This window comes from Pseudonaja textilis, chromosome 15, assembly GCF_049901715.1.
Source record: "Pseudonaja textilis isolate UNSWEBS1 chromosome 15, rPseTex1.2, whole genome shotgun sequence".
Taxonomy (NCBI): Eukaryota; Metazoa; Chordata; class Lepidosauria; order Squamata; family Elapidae; genus Pseudonaja; species Pseudonaja textilis.
The window spans coordinates 10,160,523-10,174,896 of record NC_142004.1 but is presented as its reverse complement, the minus strand read 5'-3'; the positions used below and the strand labels follow the sequence as shown (position 1 = coordinate 10,174,896).

At 42.3% G+C, this 14,374-nt stretch overlaps 1 protein-coding gene across 3 annotated transcripts in view; it reads left to right on the top strand.

Moving 5' to 3' along the window:
* The window catches only part of LOC113446513 (transmembrane protein 132B), a 209,520-nt gene extending 196,608 nt beyond the window's left edge, over positions 1-12,912 (top strand). For all 3 annotated transcript variants that reach the window (XM_087913473.1, XM_087913474.1, XM_087913475.1), the window contains 4 exons: positions 1,140-1,345; positions 5,809-6,082; positions 8,608-8,799; positions 11,169-12,912. In XM_087913473.1, the coding sequence (XP_087769599.1) occupies positions 1,140-1,345; positions 5,809-6,082; positions 8,608-8,799; positions 11,169-12,302 (1,806 nt within the window). In that variant the 3' untranslated portion in view covers positions 12,303-12,912. The remainder of the gene's footprint in view (positions 1-1,139; positions 1,346-5,808; positions 6,083-8,607; positions 8,800-11,168) is intronic.
* Positions 12,913-14,374: the final 1,462 nt, after the last annotated feature.

The following is a 14,374-nucleotide window of genomic DNA, read 5'->3' as shown; positions in this document are numbered from 1 at the left end:
TCCGAGGCTGAGGACCCAGATTGTTGGGGGCAAGAGGCTGACTCTGTAAACTGCTTAGAGAGGAGAAGGACTGTGAAGCGGTATATAAGTGCTATTGCTAAGCAGAGAGAAACTTACTAATAATTTTTTCCCATTGTATTTTCCCCCCAAGTAGAGACAATCTAAATTTCCAGTGAGATTAAAAACAAACAAACAAAATCTAAACTGAGAATTTCTCCAATATCTTCTCTTTCTTTGAAAAGGGAGAGATGGAGGACAGGGAAAATAATTCTCTTTTTCATCAGCCCAGCATGAATTGAAAATGCAAGATAATCAGACTGATTCGTTTTCCAATAAATGCAGTCCAGGATGACAAATCCGATGCAGATTCAATTTTTGTCTAAAAGAAAAGTCTAATAAGCAAGATCAGTTCAGAGTCAATCCCCGCTAATAGAATTCAAACATGTGCCCCCTCCATGCCTAGAGGAATATATGAATGGTGTTATGGTTCTAAGATTCTCGGTAGTTGGGTTTTTCCACCCCTACCCTCTTTTCTCATACCAAAAGAAAGTGATGATTGTTCTATTTGAGGATTATCAAAATATCTCTCTTCTTTCTCTGCCGGCATATGCATTTTTCTCTAAGTGAGCTGTAAATATAAAGTGGATATCAACCTAATTGTAGGAAAGCAGGAAGAGCTGGGGTGGGGTGGAGTCAAACATGTCATTAGCTTAGAATTGTTGGCTGGCTGGCTGAGGAATTCTGGGAGTTGAAGTCCACAAGTCTTAAAGTTGCCAAGTGTGGATAGTTCTGATCTAACTCATTATTTGTAAGTCATCATGGCAAGTCATGTGTTAATGCTGGGAGCTACCCACATGACTGATCCAACCAAGATCTGAACCTGGTCTTTTCCAGATGTTTTGGACTATACTCCAACCATTCTTTAGTCATGTTGGCTAGGGCTGGTAGGATTTAACCCCAAGACACAGAGTTGCTTGCTCTTATATTGAAGGAAATGCATTATTCTTGCTTTTCTTCTCCCGACAAAGAGAGACTTCTAAAATCCTGTTATTTTCTGGTGTGGGGTTAACCCTAACCCCCTTCCCCTTGGATTTATTCATTATTCACTTCAGGGTCTGCTTGTGTTCTTCCTTTAACAGGTCTCAGACAACTGCGACGCCATCTTTGTGAATGGGAAGGAAATGAAAAGCAAAGTAGACGCCATTGTGAACTTCACCTACCAGCATTTTACCACTCAGCTAGAAATCACTGTATGGGTTCCACGGCTCCCGTTGCAAATTGAGATCTCTGATACTGAACTGAGCCAGATCAAAGGTTGGAGAATTCCCGTCACCTCCAACAAAAGGTATGGGAACAACATCCTGTAAAATGGCTCTTGGGAATCTGCCAATGCTTCTTCTGGTGCAATATCCCATCAACTAACACCACCAACCAGTTGCCTTGCAGAAATTTCTAAGCTCTGCCTGTTAAAGATTGTCTTCTCCTCTGACTGTTAATCCCCAACCTCTTGTAGATGGAAGTGTTATCAGTTGAAATAAGGAATTTGGCATCCCGTAGTGAATATTTCACACAGGCTTTGTTTAATTGGAAAATGAAAAGAAAAAGAGAGATGGATTCGTGTTTTAATCTCCTACTTAAATTCCTACCAAATCATTGGCCAGTCTGAGTTCAGATGTGGGCTTTAAATAGTTTTAATAACTTCTTGCATTAAATGACTAGGATCTAACAAGGACATTCATATTGACTCGAAGACACTGGCAATTGAAGGATCCATTTATCCACTACATCACTTGACTCAACTAAGGACAAAGATAGTTGACAGGCTTGGGTGAACCAACCTCTAATCAAACCTGGTTTAAAGAAGTGGGCTTAATGTCCTACGGATTGTCTTCTTCCAACAAATCTTGAAGAATTCTTTTGCTAATCTCCAAGAGTCTAAAACCAGCAAGATGCTTATTATGTAACTTGCTGGTTTCCAATTATTCCTGATCTTTTCTTTTTTTCTTGAATATATTTCACACCCTTGAATTCCTTACCCTGGACAAATATTATCAGCAGAAGCATGCAAAAGATCTACTTATAGAAATTGTTAATGTAATTCCATCAATTACATTTCATCCAGAGGCTTCTGTGCATTGAGAAAACAGCCCGAGCAAAGGATTTCATAAGAAACATATCCATATTTGGGGTTTTCCCTCTAGAAATTGTTGAAAATGATTGGCTTTTTTTAATGGCAGTATTTCACAAATCATGGAATTGCATTTTAAGCTGTAGCGATGTCATGTATTTGTGCATGCAGAAATTATAAAATAAATGGAAAGATGCAGAAAAAGTTAATATCCTGTTTTAGACCAGGTCTGTAGAATACATCCAGAAATAATTTTGAAATAGGAACAGCTGATTTGGATGCTGAAAATCTCATTGCACTTCAGATCTATTTCCTAATTTTGTTCATCTTCGCCAAATTAGATCTTTCCCCCACTCTAATGTAGTCTCTTTTGACTACAGTCTAGTCTACACACCACATATCTGTTTATCCTTTCAGATTTTAAACCTGGGTCCATCCGTGTGCAAAAGTTATTTTGAGTTCCGCTTCTTCTCCTCAAAGACAGGTCAACAAGATGAGCGCCAGCCTTCCATGCAACACATTAAATGTAGTCAAGCACGTATTGTTGAGGCTGGCAAAAATTTAATAGAGACAAATATATCCTTTGGCGGATGAAAAAGATACATCACGTCAGATGCCCGTCTGCCGCATTGTTTCAAGTTTGCATCTGCAAATGTTTGACTGGACCATTTGTGGCGAGATAGCCAAGGCAGGAATAAACTCAGCCTTGCCCGTGCAATTCGGCTGCCAAGTGTTCTAACTTTCAACACGATGCCGCGTTTTCAAAATTTAACCCCAAGAGGCTTTTGGCTTGCATCGATCGAGCCAGCTGAAAACTTGCTGTGCTGTTTGCAAGCCGGTAAACTGTCCCCACCAACCGTTTTTTCGAATAATGCCAAGCCACAGGGCACATCTTTTCGCCAAGTTTGGGTTTTTGTTGTTGTCGTTCAGGCAAAAAGCAGAGATGGGAAAGAGTTGTGTGAAAATGACAGTTAAATGTGGTCTGCCAGCTTGCTCTCGCTCTCTGTCGCTCTCTTTTTAAGGGTCTCCTGCAGAAATTTGTTCTTTTAATTGTAAATAATCCAAATAAATGGATTTCAGACACGGAGGTCTTCAAAACAGACCAGCACCAGTCCAGAACTTAAACTCCTGGAGCTCCAGATAGGGCAGCTTCAATAGAAATATAAAAAGGAACCCCTATAAGCTGTTTTGATGTTTCGAAATGCACACGAAGAAAGATTTTGGTGATCAAGAGGATTGGGGAAGTGAGATTAGCACCAAGAGAAGCATTGAGGGAACTCAATAAATTTAACCTTGCCCCCAAATAACCTGGGAAATAGGAAAGCTTTCTTCCAATACCTAAAATAATTCTGGATTAAAAAAAAACTTCTAATGATCCCAGATTGTAGCAAATGGGTTGCAATCATAGAATGTCAGGGTGAAAGAGGTCTTGGAGAACATCTAGTATAAGGTCTGTGGAGATTCTCAGTCATCCAGATCATGGTTGTCCCAAAGGTCTAGAAGATGACCAGGCTGAGCCCGAGGGAGGGGTCAAACATGCCATAAGTCAGGAGTCCTTGTGCACCTGCAAGAGATCTAAGTCCAGCCCATCTTGAAGGCCTCTCTTATCTCCGGCTCATTTCCCCAACTGCTAGTTGGGCAGATTCTTATACAGAGCTTAAGCCTGCAATAAATCTTGATGCTCATTTAACTGTCCGAATCTCCTGATTTCTTCAGCATTTGACATTAAATGCTTTTTCCAAAAGGCAACTGGGCTTTCTTGTTTTTTTTTTCTTTGAAAATGTTTCGCTTCTCATCCAAGAAGAACCGAAGAAACTTCTTGGATGAGATGTGAAATGTTTTCAAGAAGAAAACAACAACAACAACAACAAAACAATCCCAAGAAAGTCCAGTTGTCTTTCTGACAACTTTGGGACATTTAATGTAGTGTTTCTGAATCTTTCAGCAACTTTAAGATGTAGGGATTTCCACTCCTAGAATTCCCCAGCTGGCCACTTTAAGACGTGTAGACTCCAACTTCCAGAATTTTGGCTGGGGAATTCTGTGAATTGAGCTTCATGTCTCTTAAAAGGTGCTGAGATGCAGAAACACTGATCTAGTTGATGCAATGGCCACCGCAGGGACCCACTTGAAAACTTCTCACATTGGGAAGTCCTTACTAGTCCCATCCGTCTCACGACCAACTTTTCCCCCAGCCTTGTTATGATTCATTTCCTGCAAAAGTAGCCTCCCAGATGGAAATTTGGTTTCTGGTTAGGTTTCTCCTCAGGATTAATGTACTACGGGCGCACCGAAGAGAAAAACTGGCTTCTGAACTGAAGCACTCCTGGTCACAGCAAATGAAATGAATACGTTTAGATTAAAGTCAAGTCAGAGTTGGGAGTGAGGCAGGCTAAGACTGATGGCCTGTATAAGGACATTTATTTTGATTCATTACATGGCTAGAAGATAATTATTCCCTTGTTAAAGTTCCTGCATCACCTTTGCAGGGCCAAGAGCTGAGATGACAGAAGGAACGCTTCGCACTTGATAAGGGCTGGCTAATGAGCCAGTTTTACGCTCTTTACATTTTGATAATCCTGACTCTTTTTTAAAAAAAAAAAACAATGCAAGATTGCTCTTCCCTGCCCAGTCGTTGGTCGAAGAATTCAACCTTTGGATGTAGAGATAGGCGTCAACTTACAACCACTTCTTTAAGCGACTGATCCAAATTACAATGGCACTGAAAACAAAAAAATGAACTACAACCTGTCCTCCCAATGATGACCCTTGGAGCATCCTCATAGTCCCCTTATCAAAATTGGGGTGCTGGCAACTGGCGTGTATTTATCACAGTTGCGCTATCCTTGGATCACATGATCACTATTTGCAACCTGCCCAAAGAGCTTCTGAAAAGCAAAGTCAATGGGAGGAGCTGGAGTTGCTGGGTTTATGTAACAACCTCATGGTTCACATAGATAGATACATAGATAGATAGATGATAGATAGATAGATAGATAGATAGATAGATAGATAGATAGATAGATAGATGAATTGAGAGAGGGGGGAAGATAGATAGATAGATGATAGATAGATAGATAGATAGATAGATAGATAGATAGATAGATGAATTGAGAGAGAGAGAGAGAGGAAGATGATAGATAGATAGACAGACAGACAGACAGACAGACAGACAGACAGACAGACTAAGAGAGAGTGAGAGCGGTAAAGATAGATAGGATACGGTAGATAATGATAGAGAGAGAGAGAAAGGCAGATACATACATACATACATACATACATACATACATACATGATGACAATGATAGAGAAAGAGAAAGGCAGACAGACAGAATGATTGAGAGAGAATGGCAGATAGATAGAAGGATAGATAGATAGATAGATAGATAGATAGATAGATAGATGATAGACAATGATAGAGAGAAAGGCAGATAGATAGATAGAGAATGACAGATATATAGAGAAAAACATAGATGATAGACAGACAGACAGGTGATAGACAAATAAATTCTGATCAATTCAGGCTATGACTCATTTAATAACTACCTTACTTAGCAATGGAAATTTTTGATCTAAATTGTGGCCGTAAGCCGAGGACTATCTGTCTGGGGAAAACGAAATCAGGCCATTCTTCAACATAACTGACACCTTTCTCATGATGTGCGCATCTACCTTGACAGGCCCACCCGTGACAGCGACGAGGAAGAGGATGACGAGAAGAAGGGCAAAGGTTGCACCCTCCAGTATCAGCACGCCATGGTGCGTGTCCTGACTCAGTTTGTGGCAGAATCCTCTGACCTCGGAGGACAGCTGACCTACATGCTCAGCTCTGAGTGGCAGTTTGACATCACGGACCTGGTGGCTGACTTCATGAAGGTGGAAGAGCCCAAAGTAGCCAAGCTACAAGGGGGCCGAGTTCTGATTGGTCGGGATCAAGGGATTACAACTGTCCAGGTAATGATGCAAAACCCCAACCTTGTTGCAAGAATCTAAAGACAACGGAGGTTTTGGGTTACCAGATTGAAAGCTTTATTTTTAGTTTAGTTTACTTGATTGTCATTGCACCTCGTACAACGAAATCAAACACCATCTCCAGTGTACATCATGACCATGAAAATAAACACAAACACACAACTTTCACACTCCACACATTGAATTGAAAATGCCTGACCCCACACCAACACTGCACTATACAGTAGAATTCAACAGACCTACTGCCCTGGGATAGAAGCTGTTTTTCAGCCTATTTGTCCTTGTTTTTATTATCCCGTACCATCTGCCTGATGGTAATTGTGCAAAAAAAAAAAAAAAAAGGGTTCCCAGGATGAGATGGATCTTTGAGAATGTTTTGAACTTTCTTAAGGTAGAGAGAGCTGTAAAGCTCTTCCAAAGAGGGGAGAAGGCAACCCATGATCTTCTGGGCAATGATGTCCACCCTCTGGAATGCTGTCCTATCTGCCACTGTGCAATTGGCAAACCATACAAAGGTGCAGTAAGTTAAAATGCTCTCTATGGTGCAGCGGTAGAAGATCACCAGCAGTTTTTCATTCAGTTGTTGTTTTCTGAGAAGTCTCAGGTAGTATAATCTCTGATGGACCCTTTTGACCAGGGCTGCAATGTGAGCATCCCAGGTCAGGTCCTCTTTTAGGGTAACACCCAGAAACTTAAAACTGGCCGCTTGCTCCACTCGGTCTCCATGGATAAGCAAGGGCTGGAGGTCTGATCTCTTCCTTCTATAGTCCACTATAGGCTCCTTGGTCTTATGGGTGTTGAGGACAAAGGTATTGTCTCCACACCACGAAAGCAACCGGTCCACCTCGTCTCGATAGGCAGACTCACCACCCCCCAGAGATGAGTCCCACCACTGTTGTATCATCTGCAAATTATTATCAGGCATCGGTACTTACCTGGCTGAAAGAGTGGGTAAATCTGAGACATAGAAGATAATTAATATTGGAGGAACATGATTTTCAGCTGGGGTGACATGCTTTTTTGTGGTATGAGAAGAATAAAAGATACACAGATACTTTCAAAGACATTATGTAAGAAATGCATTACTTTTAGTGTGGGAAAAAATAAGAAAAAACTGTAGGAAAATACCAGTCCGACTTTCTACAATGGAAGCACTGATACATCCAAATGTTATTAACTTAGAAAGAATTGTAATATACAAAGATCGCTTAAATGAAGATGGGGAACTAAAAATGACACAGGAATTGCAAAACCAAGGAATAGATGTGGCCATACTTGCAAATACAACAAGATATATGAAAGATGCAAAGATACGTGGATTCTGTAAAGAGCCAACAGTACTTGATCAGATATTTTGAGGGATGGATGAAAAATGAATAAAGAAAATACATAATCATTGATTAAGTTACCAAATGGAACATGAACAGGGGAAAGAAAGTGATGATAGCGTGGGCGAAAAACTTCGGATACACTACACTAAAACCCAACCTTGACAGAACATAGACCACACCTTACTGAATATTGAGGACAGCTTAGAAGGCCGAATCAAACCAATGGTTTCCATGAAGACACATTAGCTGTGAACTTGTGGCAGGGGTGAAATGCTGCCGGTTCGGCCTGGTTCACCTGAACTGGTAGTTAAAAAAAATGCTACCAGTTCAGCCAACCAATATTTTTGAGGAACAGCTGTGCCACGTGATTTAGATTCGCTAGAAAGCAGGAAATCATTGGATTTCTTGCTTTCTGGCTAATCTAAATTGCATGGCACAGCTGATCCGCCCCCCCTTGCAGTTGTACTTATCTCGGAAGGCTTCAAAATGCTTTATTCAGCAACCAGGAAGCTTCCGTGAGGCCCAATCGGACAAAAATGGGGCACGGGAAAAAAAGAAAAAAAAGACTTTTGACCCCCCCAGTCACACGACCACATAGCCATGCCCAACCAATCACACAACCGACTGGCCACACCCACTTGGCAGGGCCCACCTGGCCACGCCCACCTAGCCATGCCCACAGAACCTGTAGTAAAAAAAAATTAGAATCCCACCGCTGACTTGGGGGATATTTTAGAAATCGCATCCTGTGGAGGTAGTGAAGCAGGTTTGCAGGTAATAAGGCTGAAGGCTGAAATTGGAAGATAGGTTGGGCATTCAAAAAAAAAAAAAACGGTGAGAAATGCTCAACTTTCAAAAGTTCTAAGGAAGCCTCCACATTCTACCTTCTTGCTTCCAAGTGAGACTTCCAAGCGGACAGGTGAGGATTTTAGATTAACAGTCTTTTCTGTAAGCTAAACCTGTGATAGGTTTGGGGCAGTGTTGAAATACTTGAGAGAGTTTGAGTTTTGCAACGGCCACTAATTGGGAGGAGAAAAATCTGCTTCTTCCTCCAGTGGACCAGCTGAATGATGGCTCTGAAGACCCCAATTCTTGCTTAAAAATCACTGTCTGCCTGTCTTAGGTTGAGCAATGTGAGTTTTCACCCTTTTTTCCCCCCCAAATTCACATTTTAAGGTCCTTTCTCCTCTGTCCGATTCCATTCTGGCTGAGAAGACCGTGATTGTACTGGAGGACAGAGTGACCATCACGGACCTTGGAGTACAACTGGTGGCGGGCCTGTCCTTGTCTCTCCAGACCAATAAAGGGAATAAGAGATTGATGGTTGCTACAGCCTCTGCTTCGGACATTCTTCATGCAGCTAAACAGGTAGGAAGGATTTAGGGATCATCATCCATTGGAAACACCGAGGAATGTTACATTTCTCTGAAAACGAGATCGTAAGATAAGCACCTGAAGTGACCAGTGTATTAATGCAAAGGACAAACTTGTACATTGTCCAGACTGGATTCTGTCTGTCTATCATCTATCTCTATGCCTGCCTGCCTGTCTGCCTATTATCTACCTACCTACCTACCTGCCTACCTACCTACCTATGTATCCTTCCATCCATCCATCCATCCCCCCCCCTCTCTCTCCATCTAGCTATCTAGCTATCATCTATCATATTTCTAAACCGCCCATCGCAGAGGGATCTCTGAGCAGTATACAACAAACTGTTGAAATAGAAAATGGTATCTAAAAAAATTAAAACTACTGTATCATCTAAACCTTCTCAACCAAATTTCTGCAAACTTGCTTTTTAGATCTTCATCACTTGGAAGCTTTCAAGAAGAGACTGGACTGCCATTTGTCAGAAATGGTGTAGGGTCTCCTGCTTGGGCAGGGGGTTGGACTAGATGACCTACAAGGTCCCTTCCAACTCGGTTAATCTATAATTTATAGCTCCGACTAACAAACAAGTGAGGAGATAGATGTTCAGAGCAGCGGTGAAACCATCTCAAGCATTAGGTTGTTGGAAAAAAAATCTGCTAAGCCCTTGTCCCTTCTACCCTAATGACAATATTCGACCATAAAATAGAGTGAGAACTACAAGAATATGGATTTTTGGTATATCAGGTGCACTGATTGGAAAACTGGAAACAAGCCAGGATGATCAATGGGAAAATGTTTGCCCAGTTTTTCAGATAATTGCCTCAAACAAAAACAAAAAAAAAATCAAGAGAGGAACCAAAGGTACATTATTTCAAAGAATTAGGCAGGCTTAGGAAAAACATTTGGGCAGGTAATTTCAGGCAAAAAGGTCAGATTGATTTCAGGATGCCTCGTTTATTAAAGTGGTTGGAATAGCTTAGAGGCAAAATGCATTCTGAGACATGCAGATGGAAAGATTATGTTAAAATTGAGCATTCATTCTTTTAAAAGCCACTTGTGTGCAAAGCAATTTCCAGTTGGTTGTTTTAAAAACAAGCCAGCGTAGCAGGCTCTTCGGGATCACTGTCTTATCCACTTTAGCATCTGTATACTGTATTTTTTTCAAAATTCCATGTAATCTAAAGGGTTCTTTTTTTTCCTCTCCAAATGTACACATTTTTTGCAAACATTCTGCTCCATCATCAGTGGAATCGCCCCTCCCCAAGTGAATAAAAATCAAAACGTTATCTGCAATCCTATGAAAACACCACATTGACTTTCACATTGAGTTTTGTAGAGGTGGGGAAGAAAAGAAGGAATACTTTCAATTTGATTAAAATGTTCATACTGCAAAAATCTGTTTTATTACTGCTTCACTTCCTGCCCTTCTGTGTGGTTTGACTGGCAATGAAAGCAGACTGTATGATTTCCCTGAAGAGGAGAAACAGCAGATCCTTCAAATGGGTCGTCTAGAAGACCCCAAATGGCACCAATGCTTTTCCAACTCTCTGAGAGTCCCCACAACCCCAAATCTGTTCAGTGTCCTTGTGATGGGTGCTATTTCTCAAACCCAAGAGATCCAACCCAAGAGATCCAACCCGAGAGATCCAACCACAGTTCTCTTGTTTCCAGCTTAATCTCAGTCATAACCATTTGCCCGACAAGAAAGTTGGGTCAATATCAAAAGTGAAGGACTAATTAAATCTATTTATTGCTAAAAGACTATGTACAGGAACCTTCTCAACTAATGGTTAGCACCAGCTAGGAGTTAGATAAGGGTCCATGGAATTCAAGGGAGGTTGGACTAAGTTTGCTTGTGACTATGTAGCGATTCTAGGCTGATTCCTCTTTTAACTCTGCCTTACTCTTTCCCCTTCATTTATATTGAACTGAACTGAATGAAATTGTGTAGAACAGGGATGTCAAAACTCAACTTCATTGAGGGCTGCCTCAGGGTTGTGGTTGGGGGCCAGAGTGGGTGTGGCCAGCTGGACATTACTCACGTTGGGGGTGTCCGTGGTGGCCTAAGCACTCTGCCAGTGGAAACGGGCCCCCGAGCTCTATTTTTGGCTGCAACAGCCTCCTGCAATCCTCCGCCAGCGAAAACAGGGCTCGGGAGAGCTGCATGTGGCCCTTGGGACCCCTGATTTCTTTGGCAGGGGCACCGCAGGCCAGTCCTTTGCTGTTTCCAGGGCATCCTTGTGGGCCAGGTCTAAGTACCTCGTGGGCTGGATCTTGAGTTTAACACTCCTGTTGTAGAGTCACCCATTCTCTTTCCCTCTCACATTTCTCTGCTCCTTTTCTCTCTCTCTCTCTCACTGTAGGAAGCGGTGCTCAGCACTTGGCTTTTATTTAGCGACGGAACCGTGACCCCTTTAGACATTTACGACCTGAAGGATTTCTCCCTGGTGGTCACCTCACTGGATGAAATGGTGGTGTCTGTCCATCAAAGCCAGGAAGATGACTGGCCAACCGTGGTGTCCGAAGGTGAAGGCCAAGGGCCGTTGATTAAAATAGAACTGGTGATCAGCGAGGCATGCCAGAAGTCCAAGCGGAAGAGCAGTTTGGCTGTTGGGAAAGGGAACATCAAGGTGAAATTTGGCCGAAAAACATCCGAGCACAAGAATGGCAAAGATGCAGAGAGTGGTCTTAAAAGCAATTTGATAGAAAACTCCCTGGAAGGGGAGAGAGCAGGGCAGGATTGGTCCAAGCACGATGCTTCCATGAATCGGGATGAGTTGGCCAACCCAAATGCAAGCTCTAAGTCTCCCATCCATCCAGTTAATTCTCATGGAGAGGAACACCTTCAAAACCATTCTCTTACTTCTACAAGCTTTCCCACCCAAGAGGCTGTCCCAAGGCAGAACAACCCCAGTGATCTCAGCTTGGTTTCCAGGGGTTTAACCGACCTGGAGATTGGGATGTATGCTCTTCTTTGCGTCTTCTGCTTAGCCATCTTGGTCTTCTTAATCAACTGTGTGGCGTTTGCCTGGAAGTACCGTCACAAGCGATTCACCATCAGCGAGCAAGGGAACATTCCCCATTCCCATGACTGGGTGTGGCTGGGCAATGAGGTTGAGCTGTTGGAGAGTCCCGTGGACATTTCTCTCCCCTCGGATGAATGCACCACCATCCTGGACCGTGGGATGCTTTTCGAAGAAAGCAACTTCCTCCTCAATGGAAGTTCTCAGAAGAGCTTCCACAACCAGATCCTTCGGTCTTCTGAATATGATTGTGACAAGGACTTCAGAAATGAACCTATCAACCCTCCCGCGCCCAAGCGGAAGAGGGTTAAATTCACCTCCTACACCACCATCCTGCCCGAAGATGGTGGCCCTTACACCAACTCCATCCTTTTTGACAGCGATGACAACATCAAATGGGTATGCCAAGATATGAACTTAGGCGAGTCCCAGGAATTTAGAGACTATATGGAAAGACTTCAGGACCATATGTAAACACACACACAGACAGACAGACAAAGACAAACACACAGAGACACACCTATACATTTATAAATATATATAAAACAAAACACAATTATCTTTTTATGTTTGTATTCACCTTTATGCCTTCTGTTTTATGGGTGATGGAGCTGCGAAACCCAGCCAATGATGGGGGAACACTTCTCCAGATTGGGGAGATCTGGGGGCCTCACGATGGTCGTGAGATGGAAACCCTGGCTGTCTTCTCCTTCATTTGGATACCAAACAGCTACCTACATATCTCGGAGGAACACAACGAACCTTTTTTTTTTCTTTTTGTACACCACCGGAAACTTGCGATAGCCAATCCTGTTCAAGCTCGAGACAAAGAAGATAGGTTGGTCCGTTACGTCTTCACACGTCGGAAAAAACATTTTGGAGACTGGGTTGGGGTGGGATTGATTTCTTTGATTTGTTCCCCCCTAGAAAATCTTTGTAGAAGCACAGTCGAGATTCTGTCTTCGTAGCCGGAATCAACCCTCCTTGTAAAAAAAAAAAGAAAAAAGAGAGAGAGAACAAAATGGCCAACACAGGCCAATCTACCCTTTTTAATTTCATTTTAATACCGTTCATTTGTTTCGCAGTATTGTTTAAAGAGCTTTCTTAATTTTTTCTTTTAAATTTTTGGGTGGGAGGACAGAAGAGATGGGATTGGGAGGGTGGGTGTGTTTCCCGGTACATTATATGCCTTTTCTTTTGAGAAGACTTTTCAATCTTGGTTGTGCCAAAGTATCCTGCAATATAGTCCTATGAAGACAGCACCATGTTTAGTTGATAATAAAAAGAAAAGAAATATATATATATATTCACTGGGAGCAGCAACAAATGTGCCCCGATTGAATAAGCAGCAGGGGTTTTTTGTTTGTTTGTTTGTTTCGGTGGAAAAAAAATTGCTTGTCTGTATAAAACACCTGTGTTCCATTTTGGTAGAGACCTTCTCACCTCCTCATTTGGTAACTGGAGAAAGGAGAGCGAGACTATGAAGATTGGCATGTGGGGTGTTTATATATGTGAAAAAGCAGAGTAAGATTTTGAGCAGAGGTAAGTTTGCAGAGCAGGGGTCCCCAAACTTGGCCACTTTTAAGACTTGTGGACTTCAACTCTCAGAATTCTCCAGCCAGCTTGAAGTCCACCAATCTTAAAGTTGCCAGCTTTGGAGACCTCTGATGTAGAACTTGCCCGGTCTGAGGCTACAGTCTCTCTCTGATAAATAATACAGAGCATAGACTCCTAGGGATGGAAAGGTCTTTGGAGTTCTTCTAGACTACCCCTTGCTCAAGGTAGGAACTTTACACCATCCTGCTCAAATGATCATCCAGTTTATTTCTGAAAATCTCTAGTGATGGAGCACTCAGAGCTCGGGAGGCTAGCTGTCCCACGGATGAATCGTTCTCACTATCAGGAAATCCCTCCTTCGTTCCAGATAGGATCTCTCTTTAATGATCTTCCACCTGTTACTTCTTGTCCTGCTCTCAGGTGCTTTGGATTGACTCCTCCCCTTGTCTGTGATCTGCCCCTCAAGGACTGGAATGTGCCCCAATGCAGCTCATTGGGTTAATTCCATTCAGGATATCTAGGATCTCTCTTCAGAGTTTTGGAGGATTAATTCAGCGGCAGAAAAATATAAACACAGATGGCTGATTTAATGTCTTTATAAAGATAATAAGTAGATTTTACAAAACCAGTTGTAGATTTCTCCAACATGGAACAAACTCAGACAGAAGCAGGCATGTTACAAATGCAGAGTTTCAGCAGTAACTTCCGCAGCTCAGAAACAGACACCAGTTTCACTTTAGTTCATCAGGCAAGCAGAGGAGAGAAGCAGTTTCGTTTTTAACAGACAGACTCCGAGCTTAACCTAGCTTCAGAGTTGCAGAGCTTAATATAGAGCCACGCCTAGGCCACTTCTAGTTTCAGTTTCCAGCCTAGGCTAATTCTAGTTTCAGTTTCCAAACAGTTCTCATTGGCTGACTTAGTTGCTATGCCTGTTTATTGGCTGACCTTGTTACCATGCTCGATTCCAGTTCATGAATATACTCTGACAG